Source organism: Gopherus evgoodei, chromosome 5, assembly GCF_007399415.2.
Source record: "Gopherus evgoodei ecotype Sinaloan lineage chromosome 5, rGopEvg1_v1.p, whole genome shotgun sequence".
Lineage (NCBI taxonomy): Eukaryota > Metazoa > Chordata > Testudines > Testudinidae > Gopherus > Gopherus evgoodei.
Genome location: NC_044326.1, coordinates 120,319,213 through 120,336,387, shown reverse-complemented (window position 1 = coordinate 120,336,387; position 17,175 = coordinate 120,319,213). Strand labels below are relative to the sequence as shown.

At 41.6% G+C, this 17,175-nt stretch overlaps 1 protein-coding gene across 1 annotated transcript in view; it reads left to right on the top strand.

The window, feature by feature from the left end:
* GRID2 (glutamate ionotropic receptor delta type subunit 2) overlaps positions 1-17,175 on the top strand; it is a 1,091,344-nt gene that overhangs the window by 927,095 nt on the left and 147,074 nt on the right. Inside the window, exon 13 of the mRNA XM_030564822.1 lies at positions 9,638-9,833. Coding sequence (XP_030420682.1) covers positions 9,638-9,833 — 196 coding nt within the window. The remainder of the gene's footprint in view (positions 1-9,637; positions 9,834-17,175) is intronic.

The window sequence follows — 17,175 nt, the reverse complement described above, 5'->3', positions numbered from 1 at the left end:
ACATATCTTTTATGCTAGCAGTTAGCAATACATGTCGGGAAATTGCTGTGTTCGTTGTTATATTGGAAATTATATGGCTACACAGAGTCCTGTAAGCTACTGATTACAATTTTGCTAGGTGTTGTCATTAGAAACTGGGGACTCAGTAAGTACTTCTCACTACCCTATTCCAGTAATATGTATGGCAAGTAATTGAACAATTACAGGACATTATGATATATGATCTGTGACAGCGTTTGTTACATCTCTGAGTGCTACTAGGAGATACAGAAACTTATTAACAGCAAAAGCAGCAGCAGCAATACAGAATTGGAGAATATAGTATCTTCAATGTTATACAGTGCCTTTCATCAATTATGCTAAGATATATACATAAACATCATTGAAATGCATCTACCACTGGATCAAGGTGGCTGGCAAGGGAAATTCTCATCTAGGACAACAGACTAAAAGTCCCTCCTCTTAGAGAAAGTACCATGGTATTGTTAATGAAAACAAGACCTGGTAACTGGATCAGACCCATGGTCCATCTAGCACAATATGCTGTCTCTGACAATGGCCAGCATCAGTGCTTCAGAGGAAGGTACAAGAAAACTTGCGTTAGGCAGATGTAGGATAATCGGTCCCCCATTTTAGGTGGTCTCTAATCCTTACATAACAAGATTGTTTTAAACCCTGAAGCATGAGATTTAATAGCTCATCCAAAATGTATGTAAACAGTAAATATTATAACTGGATATTCTTTTTATCCATATAAATATACACTCCCTAGTTGAATCTTAAGGTTGTTTTTTTCATTTGGTTTTTTTTGCCTCAGTAGCATCCTGTAACAGAGTTCCACATTCCACTGTTCTAATGATGTATTGTGTGAAAAAGTATTTCCTGTTACAGGTTTTGAATTTTCCACTTTTTAATTTCATTGAATGGCTTCTTCGTTATGAGAGAGGAAGAATGGAAGTCCCCAGGTCTACTTTCTCTAGACCATTCCGTATTTTATATACTTTTATTATGTCCTCTCTTTATTCATTTCCTTTCTAACATAAACAATCCCAACCTTTCCAATTTCTCTTCATATAAGAGCTTTTCTATGCTCCGAAGCATTTCCTTCTCTGAAACCTCACTAATTCTGCAATATCCTTTTTGAGATGAGGTGTTTATCAGATGAAGCTGTACCATTGACTTATATAAAGCAATTGCAATTATAATCTCCTATTATTTATCATTCCTAACTCCCTAATTTCTTATTTTCTTTTTGATCACAGCTGCATATTGAATTGAGCTCTTCTTTGAGCTATCCACAGAGATGCCCAAGTTCCTTTCCTGAGATGATGCCATTAATTTAGAACCCTCTATGGTGTATGAATACTTTAACATTTCCACTCTAATATCATTACTTTTCATTTATGAACACTGAACTTCATTTACCATTGTGTTGCCCATTCACCTACCTTGGTTAGATCCCTCTGAAGTTCTTCACGGTCCTTTCTGGACTTCACTTCTCTTGGAGACAGGAGGCTTAGGTATCTAAGCCATTCTTACATGAAATGCCAGAGGAAGTGGTGACTCCTCCCTTATAACTTTTAGCTCAGTGATTAGAGCAATCACCCAAGATGTTAGTGTCATAGCATTCTTTCTCAGATCTGAACCTTAAAGTTCAGAAAATGAGATACTAGCACCTGAATCCTCTAAGCTTAGATCTGATAGCACTGCCACCACCCAAAAATATAGTGTTTTGGGGCACTCTGACCTCCCCAACCTTCCCTGGGGACCCCAAGAACCCAGATCCCTTGGGTTCTTAAAACAAGGAGAAATAAACCATTCTCCCACCTTTCCCCCTCCCAGAATTTCCCTCCCTGGGCTATCCTGGGAGATACTGATCCAACCTCTTAAATCACCATACAGAGAAGCATCTCCCTTCCCTTCCACAAAGAGGCAAACCAGATTCAAGGAAAACAGAGAGATTCTATCTCTCCCACTCCCGTCTCCCCCCCCCCGACCCATCCTGGTGAGTTATCCCAATCCCCTGGAATAACACAAAGGAAACAAGGAAAAAAACATCAATCAGGTTCTCTAAAAAAGAAATCTTTTAATAAAAGAAAGGAAAAAGTAAAGAATTATCTCTGTAACTTCAAGATGTAAATATTATAGGGTCCTATAGCTTAGAGACACCAGAAAGAGACTTTCCCCCCAGTACCAATACAAATCAAAATATTCCCAGCAAATACACACATAAAAGCTAACCAGCCAGATCCATAATTGCAAGTAGAGTAAAACAATCAGAAAACCTAAACCGCCTGTTTTTACTTACTATTAGAAAAGAAACTTAGAGAGCCTGTAGTAATGTCTGGTCTCTCTCAGACCCTCCGAAAGAACACACAAAAGCTTCCCTCCGCCCAAATTTAAAAGTATTTTGTCTTCTGATTGGTCTTCTGGTCAGGTGTCCCGTTCCCTGCTTGTAACCCTTTACAGATACAAGAGACATTAACCCTTAACAATATGTTTATGACAGTTGGGAAACCTGGTTTCAATTCCCACCTGGTGTCTGAGAAGAAAGGATTTGAACTTTTATCCCTGATCACTGAGCTATGGGATATTCTGATGTCAGTCTCTCCCAGTCTTGTCGAAGCTGTTCCACTTTGAACAAATAATTAAATAACTATTAGAACAAGGGGACTGGACCCCATGTCTCCCACCTCTCAGGTGAGTGCCTTAACTAGCAGGCTTTCTCGAGCTCTTTTTTGGTCCAGTGACTATTTAAATAGTTAAAGTGGAACAGCTTCAACAGGAGAGTCTGAGAAATATTAGAATATCCCAGAGTTCAGTGAGAGCATTCTTCTGAGAGGTGTGATGGCCTTCTGTTCAAATCACTTCTCCCCATCGGGCAGAGGGTGAAATTGAAGCTGGGTGTCCCACATCCTATGTGAGTGCTTTAACCACTGGACTACAAGTCAAAAGAGAGGGAGGAAGCACTTCCACCTCTGGCTGGATTTTGAATGGGCCCTGATCTACTAGGCATGCTCTGAGCAGGCCTACCACATTGGGTCTTGCTGGCAAGATAGGCAGGGGAATGCCTATGGTACCCCTGGTTTGAGGATCACACTGGGTCTTAGATGTGAGAGAGGCATCCTGATGCCTAGAGTGAGTACTGTGCATGTGCCCAGAGATGACAAACTTACGTCACATGGGGACTTCTACAGCAAAATTTAGGCATCTAGTGAGAGGTTTTGTGAATAATAAAAATTGGTTGGATGATTTAACTGGGGATTGGTCCTGCTTTGAGCAGGGATTTTGACTAGATGACCTCCTGAGGTCTCTTCCAACCCGATAGCCTATGATTCTGTGATATTTTTGCTAACAGCCACTTCATATTTGAGCTCTTTCAGGACTCTTGGGTTCATACTGTCTGGACCTGGTGACTTATTTTTTAAATTATGAATTAGTTCCACCACTAGTTCTTCTGACACTTTCATCTGTGAGAATACTGCATCTCTCTTACCATAAAAAGCGAGTTAAAGGTAGGTGTCTCCCCATTACATGGTCATCCCAGGTCAGCTGACTTGGGCTTACAGAGCTCGGGCTATGGTGCTATAACATTGTAGTGTAGATGTTCAGGCTTGGGCTGGAGAGCCATAAGTCTCAAAGCCCAAGTTCCAGTCTCAGCCTGAATGTCTACGCAGCAATTTTATAGCCCCATAGTCCAAACCCCAAAAGCCCAAGTCAGTTGACCCAGGCTCTGAGACTCAGCGGTGCAGGGGTTTGTTTGATTTTTTTTTTTTAAATCACTGTGTGGACATACCCATTGATTTACTTCTTGCTTTCCTGGTTGTGTTTTTGTTCAGCATTACACATGCCTTATGAGATTATTATTGTTTTCTTAAGTAGCATCCCTGCCACTTGTAAGGATTTTATTTCCTTGATTTTTGTCTTTATGACCCTTTTGAATACCCTTCTCTTTTACATATCTCAAATGTGCCACTTGGAGGCTGTTGAATCATAGAACCAGACAAGATTAGGGTTGGAAGAGACCTCAGGAGTTCATCTAGTCCAACCCTCTGCTCAATGCAGGACCAACACCAACTAAATCATCCCAGCCAGGGCTTTGTCAAACCAGGCCTTAAAAACCTCTAAGGACGGAGATTCCACCACCTCCCTATGTAACCCATTCATTTTACATTTGTTGGAGTGGCTAAATACACTCCCTTCACCACCACCCTAGTTAAATAGAACAGGAGTACTTGTGGCACCTTAGAGACTAACAAATTTATTTCAGCATGAGCCTTCGTGAGCTACAGCTCACTTCTTCGGATGTTAGTCTCTACGGTGCCACAAGTACTCCTGTTCTTTTTGCGGATACAGACTAACACGGCTGCTACTCTGAAACCTAGTTAAATAGTGATTCCTAATATCCAGCCTAGACCTCCTCCACTGCAACTTGATACCATTGCTCCTTGTTCTGTCATCTGCACCACTGAGATCAGACTACCTCCATCCTCTTTGAGTATCATAGGTTCATGTTTCCATTTTGAGTGGTTATAGGTGGATCTTTGCATTTGCCATTGTCTAGTTCAGTGGTTCTCAAATGTATTTGATGGTGCCCCCTTCTTTGTGTCATAGTAGTTTAGGCCTCACCACCACCACCAAACAAGTACAGATGTGGGCCAGTATGGAAAAGGCTGTCTCATGGAACTCTGATAGCTTGAACTGGTCTAAGCCTCAGTTCAATGCCTGTCTGTGTCCTTCACTCTCTAAAATGGGCACAGTCATGCTTCTCTGTACCACAGCCTAAGCTGAATAGTGAGTTTACGCTGATGGGAGCAGGGAGGGATGTAGTAAGTATCTAGATTTAATAGTGGGAAGGGATATAATACAGTAAAGATCTGGGGTTAAGATGTAAAGAAGCAGGTTACCAAATAAATGGTTTGTTTGTTTTTTAAAGAAAAAAGGGGGGGATAGCTCAGTGATTTGAGCATTGGCCTGCTAAACCCAGCGTTGTGAGTTCAATCCATGAGGGGGCCATTTAGGGATCTGGGGCAAAAACCTGTCTGGGGGAAAAAATCTATCTGGGGATTGGTCCTGCTTTGAGCAGGGGATTAGACTAGATAACCTCCTGAGGTCCTTTCTAATATTCTATGATACTGATAAAAAAAAATCAACATGCAACACTCACTAAATATTAAAAACAGTAAGGCATTGATTCAGACAGAGCCACTGGACCATTGTAATAAGAGCAAAAGCAAAACTGCAAGTGTGGTCAGTGCTTACAACTAAATGTGCATACAGCATCCTTGAAAACAGATTAATGTACACATGGCAATGACTTTGTACAATGCTATGAAATCCATCAAAATGCACAGCACCATCTGAGGACTGGATATGTCTGGAGGAATGAGCTTTGCTAGTTATTCGTTGCTGTGGGTAAAATGTGCACAGTATGTTGTTGTTTTTTTCACTAAAGCTGCTCAGGCCCCTCTCAGAATATATTTTATGCCCATCCCCCAGGGAAGCCCACCCCCCATTTAAGAACCTCTGGTCTAGTTTAAGACTGCACACAGACAGATCTTTTATTTGTCCTTAAATGTGATTCATTAGATTTGTTCAGTTACATAAAGGTAATTTGTGCCAGCAAAAGCCTTAATGGGTCCTGAGTGTTAGATATATTACAGCAATCCCTCCGAAACTCTAATGAATGTCATTAAAGAAATCAAGGTATGGTTAAGTGGTACAATAGGATGAGTAAATAAGGGCAAAGAGGTCATGTCTGGATCCTGGAAGGGATCATTAAATTATTTTAAGGCCAGGGCAGATAAAGACACATTCTGGATACTTTTAGAAAACCCTAAATTAGTTTACATATAATCAGCTTTTGTGTATATACACTCAAACAAACACACACACACAGAGTGGATAAGGCTAAAGAACTTATCAAACTGAGCAAATTTATTGTGAACTCAAGGAAGTGGCAGCTCATAAAAATAGAACAAAAATCTCCAGTTTCTGAAAATGGTTCTATGCAGCATTCCCAGTGTATTCTTAACCTGCTTTCTCTGCTCAGTGGTACAGGTAGATTTTAATTCTTACTGGTACAGTACGGCTCCTCCCTTCCCCCACTAACACAATGTTCTGTGACTAGAGCCCTGCATGCATACAAATTTATACCCACAGATGCGGATATTCATGGAGATAAATCTGTATCCGCTGAACCGCAGGGCTCTCCCGGGAACTACAGCAGCGAAAGGAGCAGAACATGGGGCCACTGTTGTCAGGATCCAGCGCCGCACCAGCAGCTCCTCCAGTGCAACTATACCATTCCCAGCCCTTCCATATAGCTGTCTCTCCTGCCTGGGATCTGTATAGCCCTGCTGGGGGTGGTACAGCCATGTTGGAGGAGCTGCCAGCACAAGGCGCTGGCTCCTGGGAGCAGCAGCCCCACGTTCTGCTCCTTTCATTGCTGTGGTTCCCAGGAGAGCCTTGCAGTTCAGCAGATACCGATTTCTCTCTGCGGATATCCACATCCGTGGGTATAAATTTGTAACCGCGCAGGGCTCTACAATTCATTCTTGAAAATGTCTTTCCAGTACGGCATACCAGCAATAAATGTCTTAATGATATGGTGTACCTCACTGTACCGGCTTACTTGCACCACTGTCTATGCTGAGTGTATATCTTGATACAGTACATACCAACAGAGAGAGCTGCTTTCTGGTGTTTAACATGCCATCTCCAAGTAATGCCTGGGCCTGGTGCCTACGGCTATATTCATTTGAGCTTTTTCTGACCTTTCTGATTTCAGTCTGCGAGTCCCCAGCAATGTGTAAAATAGAGGGACATTACTTCAGGCTATTACCAGGCTTTTATCTGATTCATTTTACATTTGTTGGAGTGGCTAAATACACTCCCTTTTGCCCCACAAAAAAAAGCTGTCATCACTTGAGAGCACGCTCTTGTACCTTGCAATATTCTCTTTTTTCCTTCAGTCTCATTTCCCCCCTTCCCTTTGGCCTCACATTTTTTCTTTCTATCTTAAAGCATAAAAGCAATTCTGTTTCTCTGTCTTACTTTGTCTTTTAAGTGTCCCTGCCTGTAGGTATATGGGATCTTGGGGAGAAATTACCACACAGGTGGGGTGCCAATTAATTTCTTTATTAAAGGGAAAAGGAAGTGGTGGGAATTTAATGATGAAATGGGATGGGATGGGGTGTATAAGGTGTTTACAATAGACAATGATGGGGGGAGTTCTTACTGAACAGTGTAGGGAGTTTTAACAGTGGGGTACGGTAAGTGGGGTTCAGCACAATGGGATACAGTACAGTCAATAAGCAACTCAACTTTATATAGGAACAACTCTAGATACAGTGTGGAATGCAAAACGTACCCAAAAGAAAATGCAAAATAAAATGCTAGCTTCTATATAAAAATGGTATACAAAGTATATTAGAAAAATGAAGGCAACTAATGGGGTGTTATAACCACAAGTAAAATGTGAGTCACGGTGCAATACTACAATATGGGTGATAAGTGAAATTATGCAATGTAGAAAATTACTGACTTAATTTGTGAGGCTGTGATAGCAAGAGTGTACCTAAAAGCTGGGTCAAGAAACAGGAGGGGGGAGGGGAGCGAGTGATTAGTGGTATCTGACGAGAGGAGAGTGCAGCTGCAAGCAGCGAGAGACTCTGAAGCCCAGAGCAGCAGTCTTCAGGAGCCTGTGGGCTGGAGGTACGGGAGACAAGAGCAGCTGGAGCGCACTTAAGGGGAGTCTGGGAGCAGCACGAGGGGAGGGCGCTAAACGTGTAGGAGATGGGAAGACACGTGGAGAATGGGGGAGATGGCTGAGGGAAGAAACAGGCTGCAGCAGCGGAGAGCACTTCAGGGAAGTTGCAGAGCAGCGGGGTGAAGACAAACAGAGCAGTGTGATGGTGATCTTCGGTAGTGGAGGGGGAGCGGGGGCACGAACACAGGGGATACAGAGAGAGGCAGCAGAGAGGTGTAAAGAAGGGCTAGAGGGACACCCCCAAAAAAAGGAAAGAAGCGGCAAAGGGTTTGGGAAGTTACACGGGGGGGGAGCAGCAAGGGGTTACAATAGAGAGACACGGAGGAGCACACAGAGGGGGAGATTGGAGCGGGGGAAAAACAGACACGGGAAAGTTCAGGGAGAGATTGGGACAGCGGGAAGACGAATTCAAGCAGTAAAAACCTTATCTATCCTCTAACTTAATCAGACTTATATAAATTACAAGCAGCTTATACAAAGTAATAAAACAGGTACAGAATACAACCAGGCGTGGCTTTTTTAAATCTATCGTAATCAATGACTAGGAAAAACAACAAATATCACAATTCTAAGCACACTATAACAAGCAACTATACAGAGCAACAAAACAGCAAACTATAACAAGGCAGGTGAAACTTACAAGCTCTACAATCTTAGCAAACTATGACTTATTAAACTAAAAAGCAAAACCTACGGTGCACCTTATGCTATGGGGAAGTTACAGAGGGCAGAGTGGTATGTGCCCAGGATACAGCTCCCAAGGCAGCCCCCAAGGAAGCCAAGGGATGGTGGCTGCAGCAGTGGATACAGCTGAAAGCAGGGAGCAGAGCTAAGCAGCGGCACAAGCTTATTTTTAGCAGCAAAGCACCACGGAGTTTGAGAGGTTTTAAGACACAGACCAAGGTTTAGCTTGAGTTTGTGTGCTAGGGAAACAGAGCCAGCAGCTAAAGTAATAAAATAAAAGTATGGAAAGTTTCACAGAGGGATTCTTACCAGTCCCCAAGGCAGCAGCAAAGGCAGAAGCAGCAGCAACATCAGAAGCAGTAAGGAGGGCTCGGTAGGGTCTTGATAATCAGGAGATCTCTCAGGTGGCAATTCGTTCTTCGTGGAGGGAGGTTTAAAAACCGGGGGTACGCTCAAAAATAAAACAAGAGCGGAGAAAGGACCCCCCAAAACCCCTGGCTGATCAGACCAGGCAGCAATGTAGGAACCTTTCTGATGTTTGTTTCAAAAATGTCTGTTTTTAAAGGCAAACTTAGGCAGTTTCCCGCCAGTAATCCTGATAGGCTCCCTCTGTCACAGGGGAGGAGGCACAGGGAAAAAACTGCAGGTGAGCACAGAGACATGCCTGGGCAGAGTCCTATGCAATAGGTGACTCAAAAGCACATGAGGCTTATGACTCATGCCCAGGATCTTAAAAACACAATAGGTCTTGCAGCTCTGGACATTGCCTGCCCTACACCAAGCCCAGGTTCAACAAGGTGATAACAGGACTAACCCTTTGAACAGGACAGTGGATCCACTTACCACGCAGCACAAGTGGCCATCCCTTTGAGAAGGGCAATGGCTCTTGGTAAACAACTTAAGGGGCCCTCCCTTTGAGAAGGGCAGTGGCCCTGGTAAACAACTTAACAGCCAGGGAAGGGCGGCCACAGGAGGAGAACAAAAACAATATCGAGTATGGGGACAGCTGTAAGAAACAAAATGGAATAAGGGGATAGCTGTAACAGACATTAAGAAAATAAACAAAACAATGATTTGGCAGCAGTCTTCCTATGTGTTGCCCTTGGCTTGCCTGCAGCTCCCGTTCAGCTTGGAAATGTGGAATCATGTCTCCTCTGTCTCTTTTCTTCACCACCCATTAAGGTCTCTCCAGGATCTCTCCAGGCAGACGGATATTCCTTATGGCACTGTCTTGGACTCTGCAGTCTATGAGCATGTTCGAATGAAGGGGATGAATCCTTTTGAGAGGGACAGCATGTATTCTCAAATGTGGCGGATGATTAACAGAAGTAACGGCTCAGAGAATAATGTGCTGGAGTCACCAGCAGGCATTCAGAAGGTATGAGGCATGGTTTACCTTTTCCTTGACAATTGGAGATACTCTGTTGCAGTGCTGGATTTTTTAAATTATTTTTAACATTTGAAGCTGCATTTCCACATAGGACAGTGATCTTGCCTAATCAAGTTATATAGCTCATTGCTCCAGTGCAAAGGATTGGGCGCTCTCAGCTCACTTCCCTATAGGCAGTTTTTCATTACATTTTAAAATGCAAGTCCAAAAAATATTTGCTCTGAAAACGATTGAGGATTTAGAGATCTGAAAGAAGAATACATCTGTCAGAATCCAAAATGAGGGTAGGATCACGGGACTTTAATAACAGAATACATCACAGTGTACTGTACAAAGTGCTTACTGTAGGTTTGAATACAAAATAGAGATTGGTTTTTAGACTTCTGACTCTCTGAAAACTTAATGTTTCAGTCATAGTTATGAATCCTATGGGTTATGCGGAATGCAGGCAGAAAAGCATGACCTTGTTTAAAAAACTTCACAGCAATCTCTTAAACTTGATTTGCTATGGGAAAACAAAATTATGTAAACTTTTTTGTCAAGTAAATTCTTAGAAGAATCAAGTAAACAGGAGAGAGATTGTATTTAAGATCACCTATCAATTAAATAGCACAGATTCAGATTGTGAATATTTTTCATCAGTGACTTCAGTGGGAATTACATCTATGTGAATGAGAACAGAACAGAATTCATCCCTATGATATCTCTAAATTGAAAATTTATTCTATAAAATAGGACCCTAAGAAAACAGCATATTTTGTTATTTTAGCAGGGTCTTACTTTAAAGAGTTTGTTTAAATTTGAAGATGGGGAGAATTAATTATAATAGAAAACTGAGCTGTTGCGTGTTTCCTCGATCGAAGGTTTAGTTAGTCGATCTTTTTTAGATCTATCAAAATCCAATCAAGCCATTTCAGAGCTGTTGCCTTTTGTTTCTACTGAAATTCACTTCCTAGGATATCCCAAACATCCACGGTGTTGTGACAGTTGTTGAGAACACACAAAGGAAAGGGTCTTTTTAAAAAACAGTGATGAAGCCATTTCCTACAGGTGATCTTTTGATAATAAAAGAGCTACAAGATAACAACTGTTTAGGAGTTTGATAAACAAGTAACTTCACCCACTGCCATTATAGTGTGGATCATATTTCCCAACTCAGAGATTTACGAGACACTAAATGTCATGAAAGAGGGGAAGGTGGGAAGGGCCAGGGGAAATGCACTTATGAAATCCTTCTAGAATGTGTCATAAGCTGAAATACGTTTGATGTATACATCTCTAAAGTGCCAGAGAAAGGGACAGCTGAAGATTGATTGGCCAAGGGAAAAGGCACTTTTGAGAAAATATATTTTGGGCCAGTTTGCAAGGTGTGTATAAAGCTGGGAAGCGCCTTTAAAAAAAAATCCATCACTGTGGCTTGCCATGAGTTTCAGGACAATAAAAAAAACCAGAGCACATCAAACATAAGTGAGTGTTGACTAAAGCTCTTTAGTTGAGGAAAGCAACTAGTGTATTACACTGGCAGGTAATTACAGATTACAGTCTTTGATTTCTAATTCCTGAAGACATGGTATTTGCTGTTTTTTAAATTGACAGAAACAGCATTGTCTGAGTTTAATTTCCCATAGCTTTGCTTTCCAGGAATAAGCAATTGCAAGTAATAGTATCAAAGAGCTAAGCTTTAGCAAAGCAGCAATCGGCCAGCCTCTCTCTCAATTTCCAAATAGCTGCAAGACCATTCCCAATGAATGTACACTTCCATCCATTCCTGCATGCACATGCTTGCTCGGTCTCTACACAGACCACCCCATACACCTCACAGGAAGAAATGCCACAGTGAGAGAGAGAGAGAGAGAGAGAGAGACCCTTGCTGCTCAGACAGGTGACAAATAGAAGGCTCTTTGAAGAATGGCCAGGAAGAAATATCTCTCTCTAAGGAATTGGAAGCTCTGTCTTTAAGATCTGTTTGAATCTTTCATCCTCACTTGGATGATAAATATAGTGTTATGTACCAACCCTGTGTACAGAAGAAAATTAAGACCAAAAAAAGTAAGTGATGAGGCAGATTTTAATCTCTGAAAAATAACTCTAAAATGAAAGCATGCTGGTATTTCAGAGGACTTCATGGGTCCATTTGGCCCATTTACATTGTTTTCATAAACTCATTCCCAACCTTGAAGAACAACTGGCCACCTCAGAGCTATTAACACAAAAAGATTATAACCTCAAACAAACCAAACTAATTTTGGGGCTCATTTTGTGCTTCATTTTAATCATGCCATTAATTGGTGCTAAATCATGACTTAACAAGAAAAGAAATACATAAGCCAACACAGACAACTTGCCAAGCAAATGTTCTTGAACTACTACTAAAAACTGAGTTTCCACTAGGCCACCTAGTGTCCATGAAGAGATACTGTGACTGTAAGGATGTATGTGTGTTGCAGATGAACATGTCAAACATCCTTTGCTTTAACTACATTCCCCTGCTGCATCCTCTCAAAGGTAAATTAGATGTGCAGGCAGCCATTGCAAAGTGAAACTAGTTGGACAGTAGGACTACACAGGCTATTTAAAAGGACACTCTCAAATAGATTTTTCATACAGTTTAAAATCCTTTTAATTTTTCTCTTTCACTCTTAGTTATTCATTTATACTGAGAAAGCAACTTTTATTTTGAAAAAAATGGTACAGCGGAGTCAAATTCAGTGCTGACTGACATCTCATGCAGTCCCATTGACTTCAGTGGGATTGCATCAGTTGTACATCAGTGATTTCAGTGGAAATTGCACCTGTACCTCCCCATACCATGTGGCCCAGAGAAGAGGGGGAAATTGCAGAGAGGAGCAAGTCAGAATCCAGCTGGGTAGAAGCAGAAACATCCAAAGCAGGGACAACTGGACATTGAGGGTATGTCTACACTGCAATTAAACACCTGTGGCTGGCCTTGCAGGGCTTGGGCTACAGGGCTGTTCAACTGTGATACAGATGTTCTGGCTCACACTGGAGCCCAGACTCTGGAACCCTTCCTCCTTTTAGAGTCCCAGACTTTGGGCTCCAATCTGAAATCTAATATCTATACCGCAATTAAACAGGCCCTTAGCCTGAGCCCCATGAGCCCAAGTCAACTGACACAGGCCATCCGTGGGTGTTTAGATGCAGTGTAGACATATCCTGAGATAATGTTGTACTGTTTTGACTGGACTTTCTGTGTCCTGTGCTGATGGACTATTTGTTCCAGTCCTCTCCCCCTCCCTCACAGTCTCTCTTCACTTGACTTCACTCCACTTCTCCCCATTTTACTTCTTCTCCCTTGTCCTGTCTCCATCACTTTCCATTTAGCTGATCCCCTCCTAACTAACTCCCCCCCTCATCAGAAAAAAATAATGGAACTAACATGCTGTTTGCTGCCATCACATTGTTCACTCTGCTGCTATATTCTACCCCTTCCTCCACCCTGTGTTTGTCTTGTCTGTTTCATTTGTAAACTCTTCTATTAATCTGTGTTTGTACATAATGAGGACCATGCTTGGTGGGCCCTTAGGCACTACCATAGTAAACATGATTACTACTAATAATAATCTGTGTGTGAGAGAACACAGTTTATGCCCTATGACAATATTTCTTTAGCTCTACTTGGATCAGGAAAGATGCAACTTTGGTAGGGCCTTGGTCAGCTGAAATAGAGTCAGGGAAGGAGGCTAAAATGTAAACATGATGCTTTTTGAAATTTCTGGTTTTTGGCATATCCTGGTCCCATTTTCCCCCATAAATTAGGTTAAGATATTGTGCATGCATTCATTCCTTCTACATCCACAGCAACTGACTGGCTCGGGTGTGGTTAAAGGATAGCTGGATAGATTGATCTTGAATAGGTTAACAGAGTTTGATACCTCAGAATATGTGACTGCCTGAGAAGCATAGGCACATTAAATATTTTCTTGTCTCTCATCACTTATTGTTTCCCTCTACTTGAGAAAATAAAACCACTGAACACCTTGAACTGAGGCATGGAAACAACTAGTTTTGTTTCTCTAGCTACTTTGTCATATTAGAAGGAAAAGAAGGTATCTGTATTTCTACATTTGCTTTGGATTATTCTGGAGAATATTTCCTTTTTATCTCTATTTTTTCTTTATTATTCCTAAATACTCTGTGTATTCCAAATTGATTTTTCCTGTTTTGCATAGGTTATGAAATATGCATCTCATTCAGTCAAAGGAATCTCTATTTTCATGGCAGTTATTTATTGTGAGCAGATTTACCAGAACTAAAGGCCTGCTTGCTTAAACATTCATTGAGGACTCCAAAAAAAAAAAAAAAAGTCATTTAGGCTTAAATATATCACATTACATACCTCTTTATTTCTTCTTAAAAAGCACAGTACCCTACTTTACAAATCCTTAATCCTTTACAAACACCACAGGCTTTCCTACCCTTGAACCTATTCCCACTTAAAATACAGTGAAGCACTTCCAGTGTGCCTTTGTCTGCTCTTTGATCTCTTGAGAATAATGGTGCCAAACACCCTACCCTCCCTACCTTGTTCCTCCATGCATGATATCCTAGCCTACAGCATATGCATTTTCCTCAGCAGTGTGAAGTGGAAAATTCCTTTCCCAAGTTGTATTGGCAGAATCATAATGCATTTGATGCCTCCATATATTTAAGTCAGTATACAAAATATTTAGCCTGTAGGAAGCTTGTGAGTTACTGTCAAGTGAAATAATGCTTCTGAACTGTGCAATAAAAGAAGCTGGCCTCAGCCTCTGAAGCGCAGCACATTAATATTCTCTCTCTTATTCACATATAAATACACACAATAGCAGAAAAAGTTTGTCCTTGAGTTTTTTGCTTCACTTTTTCTTGTGGTGATTGCTCATTTTGAACAAATATTCCCTTTAGATTGTATCTACACTGCAGTTAGAACCACGCTAACATCTGTTAGCTAGCCCAGTTCCTCTGCCCATGGGAACCTCTTTATTTTTCTGAAAAAAAGGAAACGGTTATAAAAGAGTTAGAACATTATGCTATAAGCTGCCTAGGAGTAGTCAATAAAATGTCTAGGATAAGATGATTCTCAGGAAAAATATGATTGTCCACAGTGGTCGTGGAACGGTGCCACAACCATGCTAGCAACAACTGGGCTTAATTATGGTTATTGCTAATGTCTTTTCAACAGTAGTATGGGCATGAAAAGCTTTGCTTCTGCTTATGTGTCCAGAAACACTCCTGAATCTAGTGACTATCCTATTCCATTTTTGGTTGCAGGTGTAGTAATCAAATTAAAATCCCTGGTAACACATGTGGGTTCATAGAATAATGCTGTGAGCAGCTGGGGTATTAAGTGTTGTTGAAGCTGGCAAATTAGAAGACAATGAAAAGGAAAGTTAATCAAGGGAAGATAAAAGGTGGTGTACGCTAAGATGTCAAAGAGCTGAGTTTGAATGTGACTTCACCATTTCCACATTTTAAGCTAGTGGCACCAGGAGAGTGAATGTGTTGCAGCTTTGGAGATTGATCACAGCATTAGGAAGCAGAACATCCTTGCCATCTGCTTTCAGGGCAGCATTACAAACTTATGGGAGGTTGTCAACGCTTTTGGCCGCAGCGTCTGTACAATGATTCAGTAGTTGGTGGTGATGTGGAGTAAAAAGAAGAAACTGCTGCCGATAATTAGAGTGACTGAAAATGTCCTGTATTTGGTCCACCAGATATTCTGATTTTCTACCACTGCAAAGTGGGAGGAGCGAGGAGGTGCTTTGGAATTAAGAGCCTATATGTAGATACCAGTGTTCCCCTTTCCCTCTATTATCAGGTGACACTGCTTAGAGGAGGAGCCATAGTGCTAACTCACAAGTGACAAAGTTCAGAAGTAACCTCAGGGGTTTGAGAGGGTGGACCTTGCTGATGAGGATGCAGTTTACATATTTTGCTATCCTCCACCTCTGTCCAGTCTACGACTTGTAGTTGACAAGTGCTTGGGGATGCAAGCATTCATGATCTACTCTGTTTGTTTGAATTACTGTGGGTGGTTTGCTTTGGTTTCATTTGTGTCCTATAGTTTCCTTTTTCTGCAAAGCAACTATCAAAATAACATCTGAGCTGGTTTTACCAGTGCAACACTGCTGATAATGACAAGAGGAATGCCTGACCCACTCACTCTTCTCCCAATAGCATATTTAATGTCTCGTAACTTGTCAGCATGTCAGTTTATGGGGGTAGGGTTGTTTTTCATGGCAAAATATATTCCTAATAACCTCATCACACATCACAAATTGTATTCAGTTTGCATGAGCCTAAAGAATAACCAGCTGGGAGAAAAACTATTTTCTGTAATACTCAGTAACTTCTTTCCATAGTAAAGGCTTAGAGATTAGAATTCTTTTAAATAATTGTGTAACAGTGCAGTGATTTAGAGTTCTGAATTGCAGGCCCACAACCATTACACATACACTATGCTGATGCCTTCAGTGGTAGAAGGGTCTTAGGAACATCTCACAGTGATCTATCTGCTACCAGCACCCAACAGCGTGCACACTACGGTGGACAAACCATAGATTAGAGCTGTGCAAAACTTTCCAAACAAAACCTAAAGCCAGACAAACATCAGCTGGTTTCAAGTGGCATTACAAAATTCAACCCAAAGCTCACTAAAAAGATTGTCCTGATTCATGAAAGTTAGATAGACGTGGGCTAAGTTTTGAACCATCCTGGAGGTTTTCAGTGATTCTTGGCCAATTTATGGCTTAAGGTGGGAGCCTTGGGAAACCTGATGATTTGGCTTGAGTTTTCTTTGAGTGTTTGGCTTTAGTCAAACTTGAAACTCCAGTCGGATTCTGGAGGAGTGAGACTAAACCAAAAGAAAGCTTGCGCACACAGACGCACACTAACCCCCACCCTTGATCCCATTTGACTCTCTAGCTATCACACCATTTCCCTTCTCCCTGTCATCTGTAAGCTTATTGAACATGTTGTCTATAAGCATTGTCTAGGGGGGAACAGCGTTAACAGGATAAATAGCGAGAAACTCACCCCAGAATGGCTCAGAGCCTGGTGGTTATGGCACTCCCCTAAAATGTTAGAGACTTGGGTTCCAGTGTCTGCTTCAAATCAGGCAGACTAGGGATTTAAAAACAGGTCTCCCACAGTCCTGCCCTTTATATAAGCAAAACTTCTTCTGGCAAGTTTCTGAAAAACTAAACAAGGTTAGTGTCTGTTTCAGTGGATCTGACAAGTGATTTATTACAGCAATTTGGGGCTACAGCCCCCACAACCTGCCTCCCAGCTTAAAGTAAAGAGTGCATTTGTGGTCAGCAATGGAAATAGG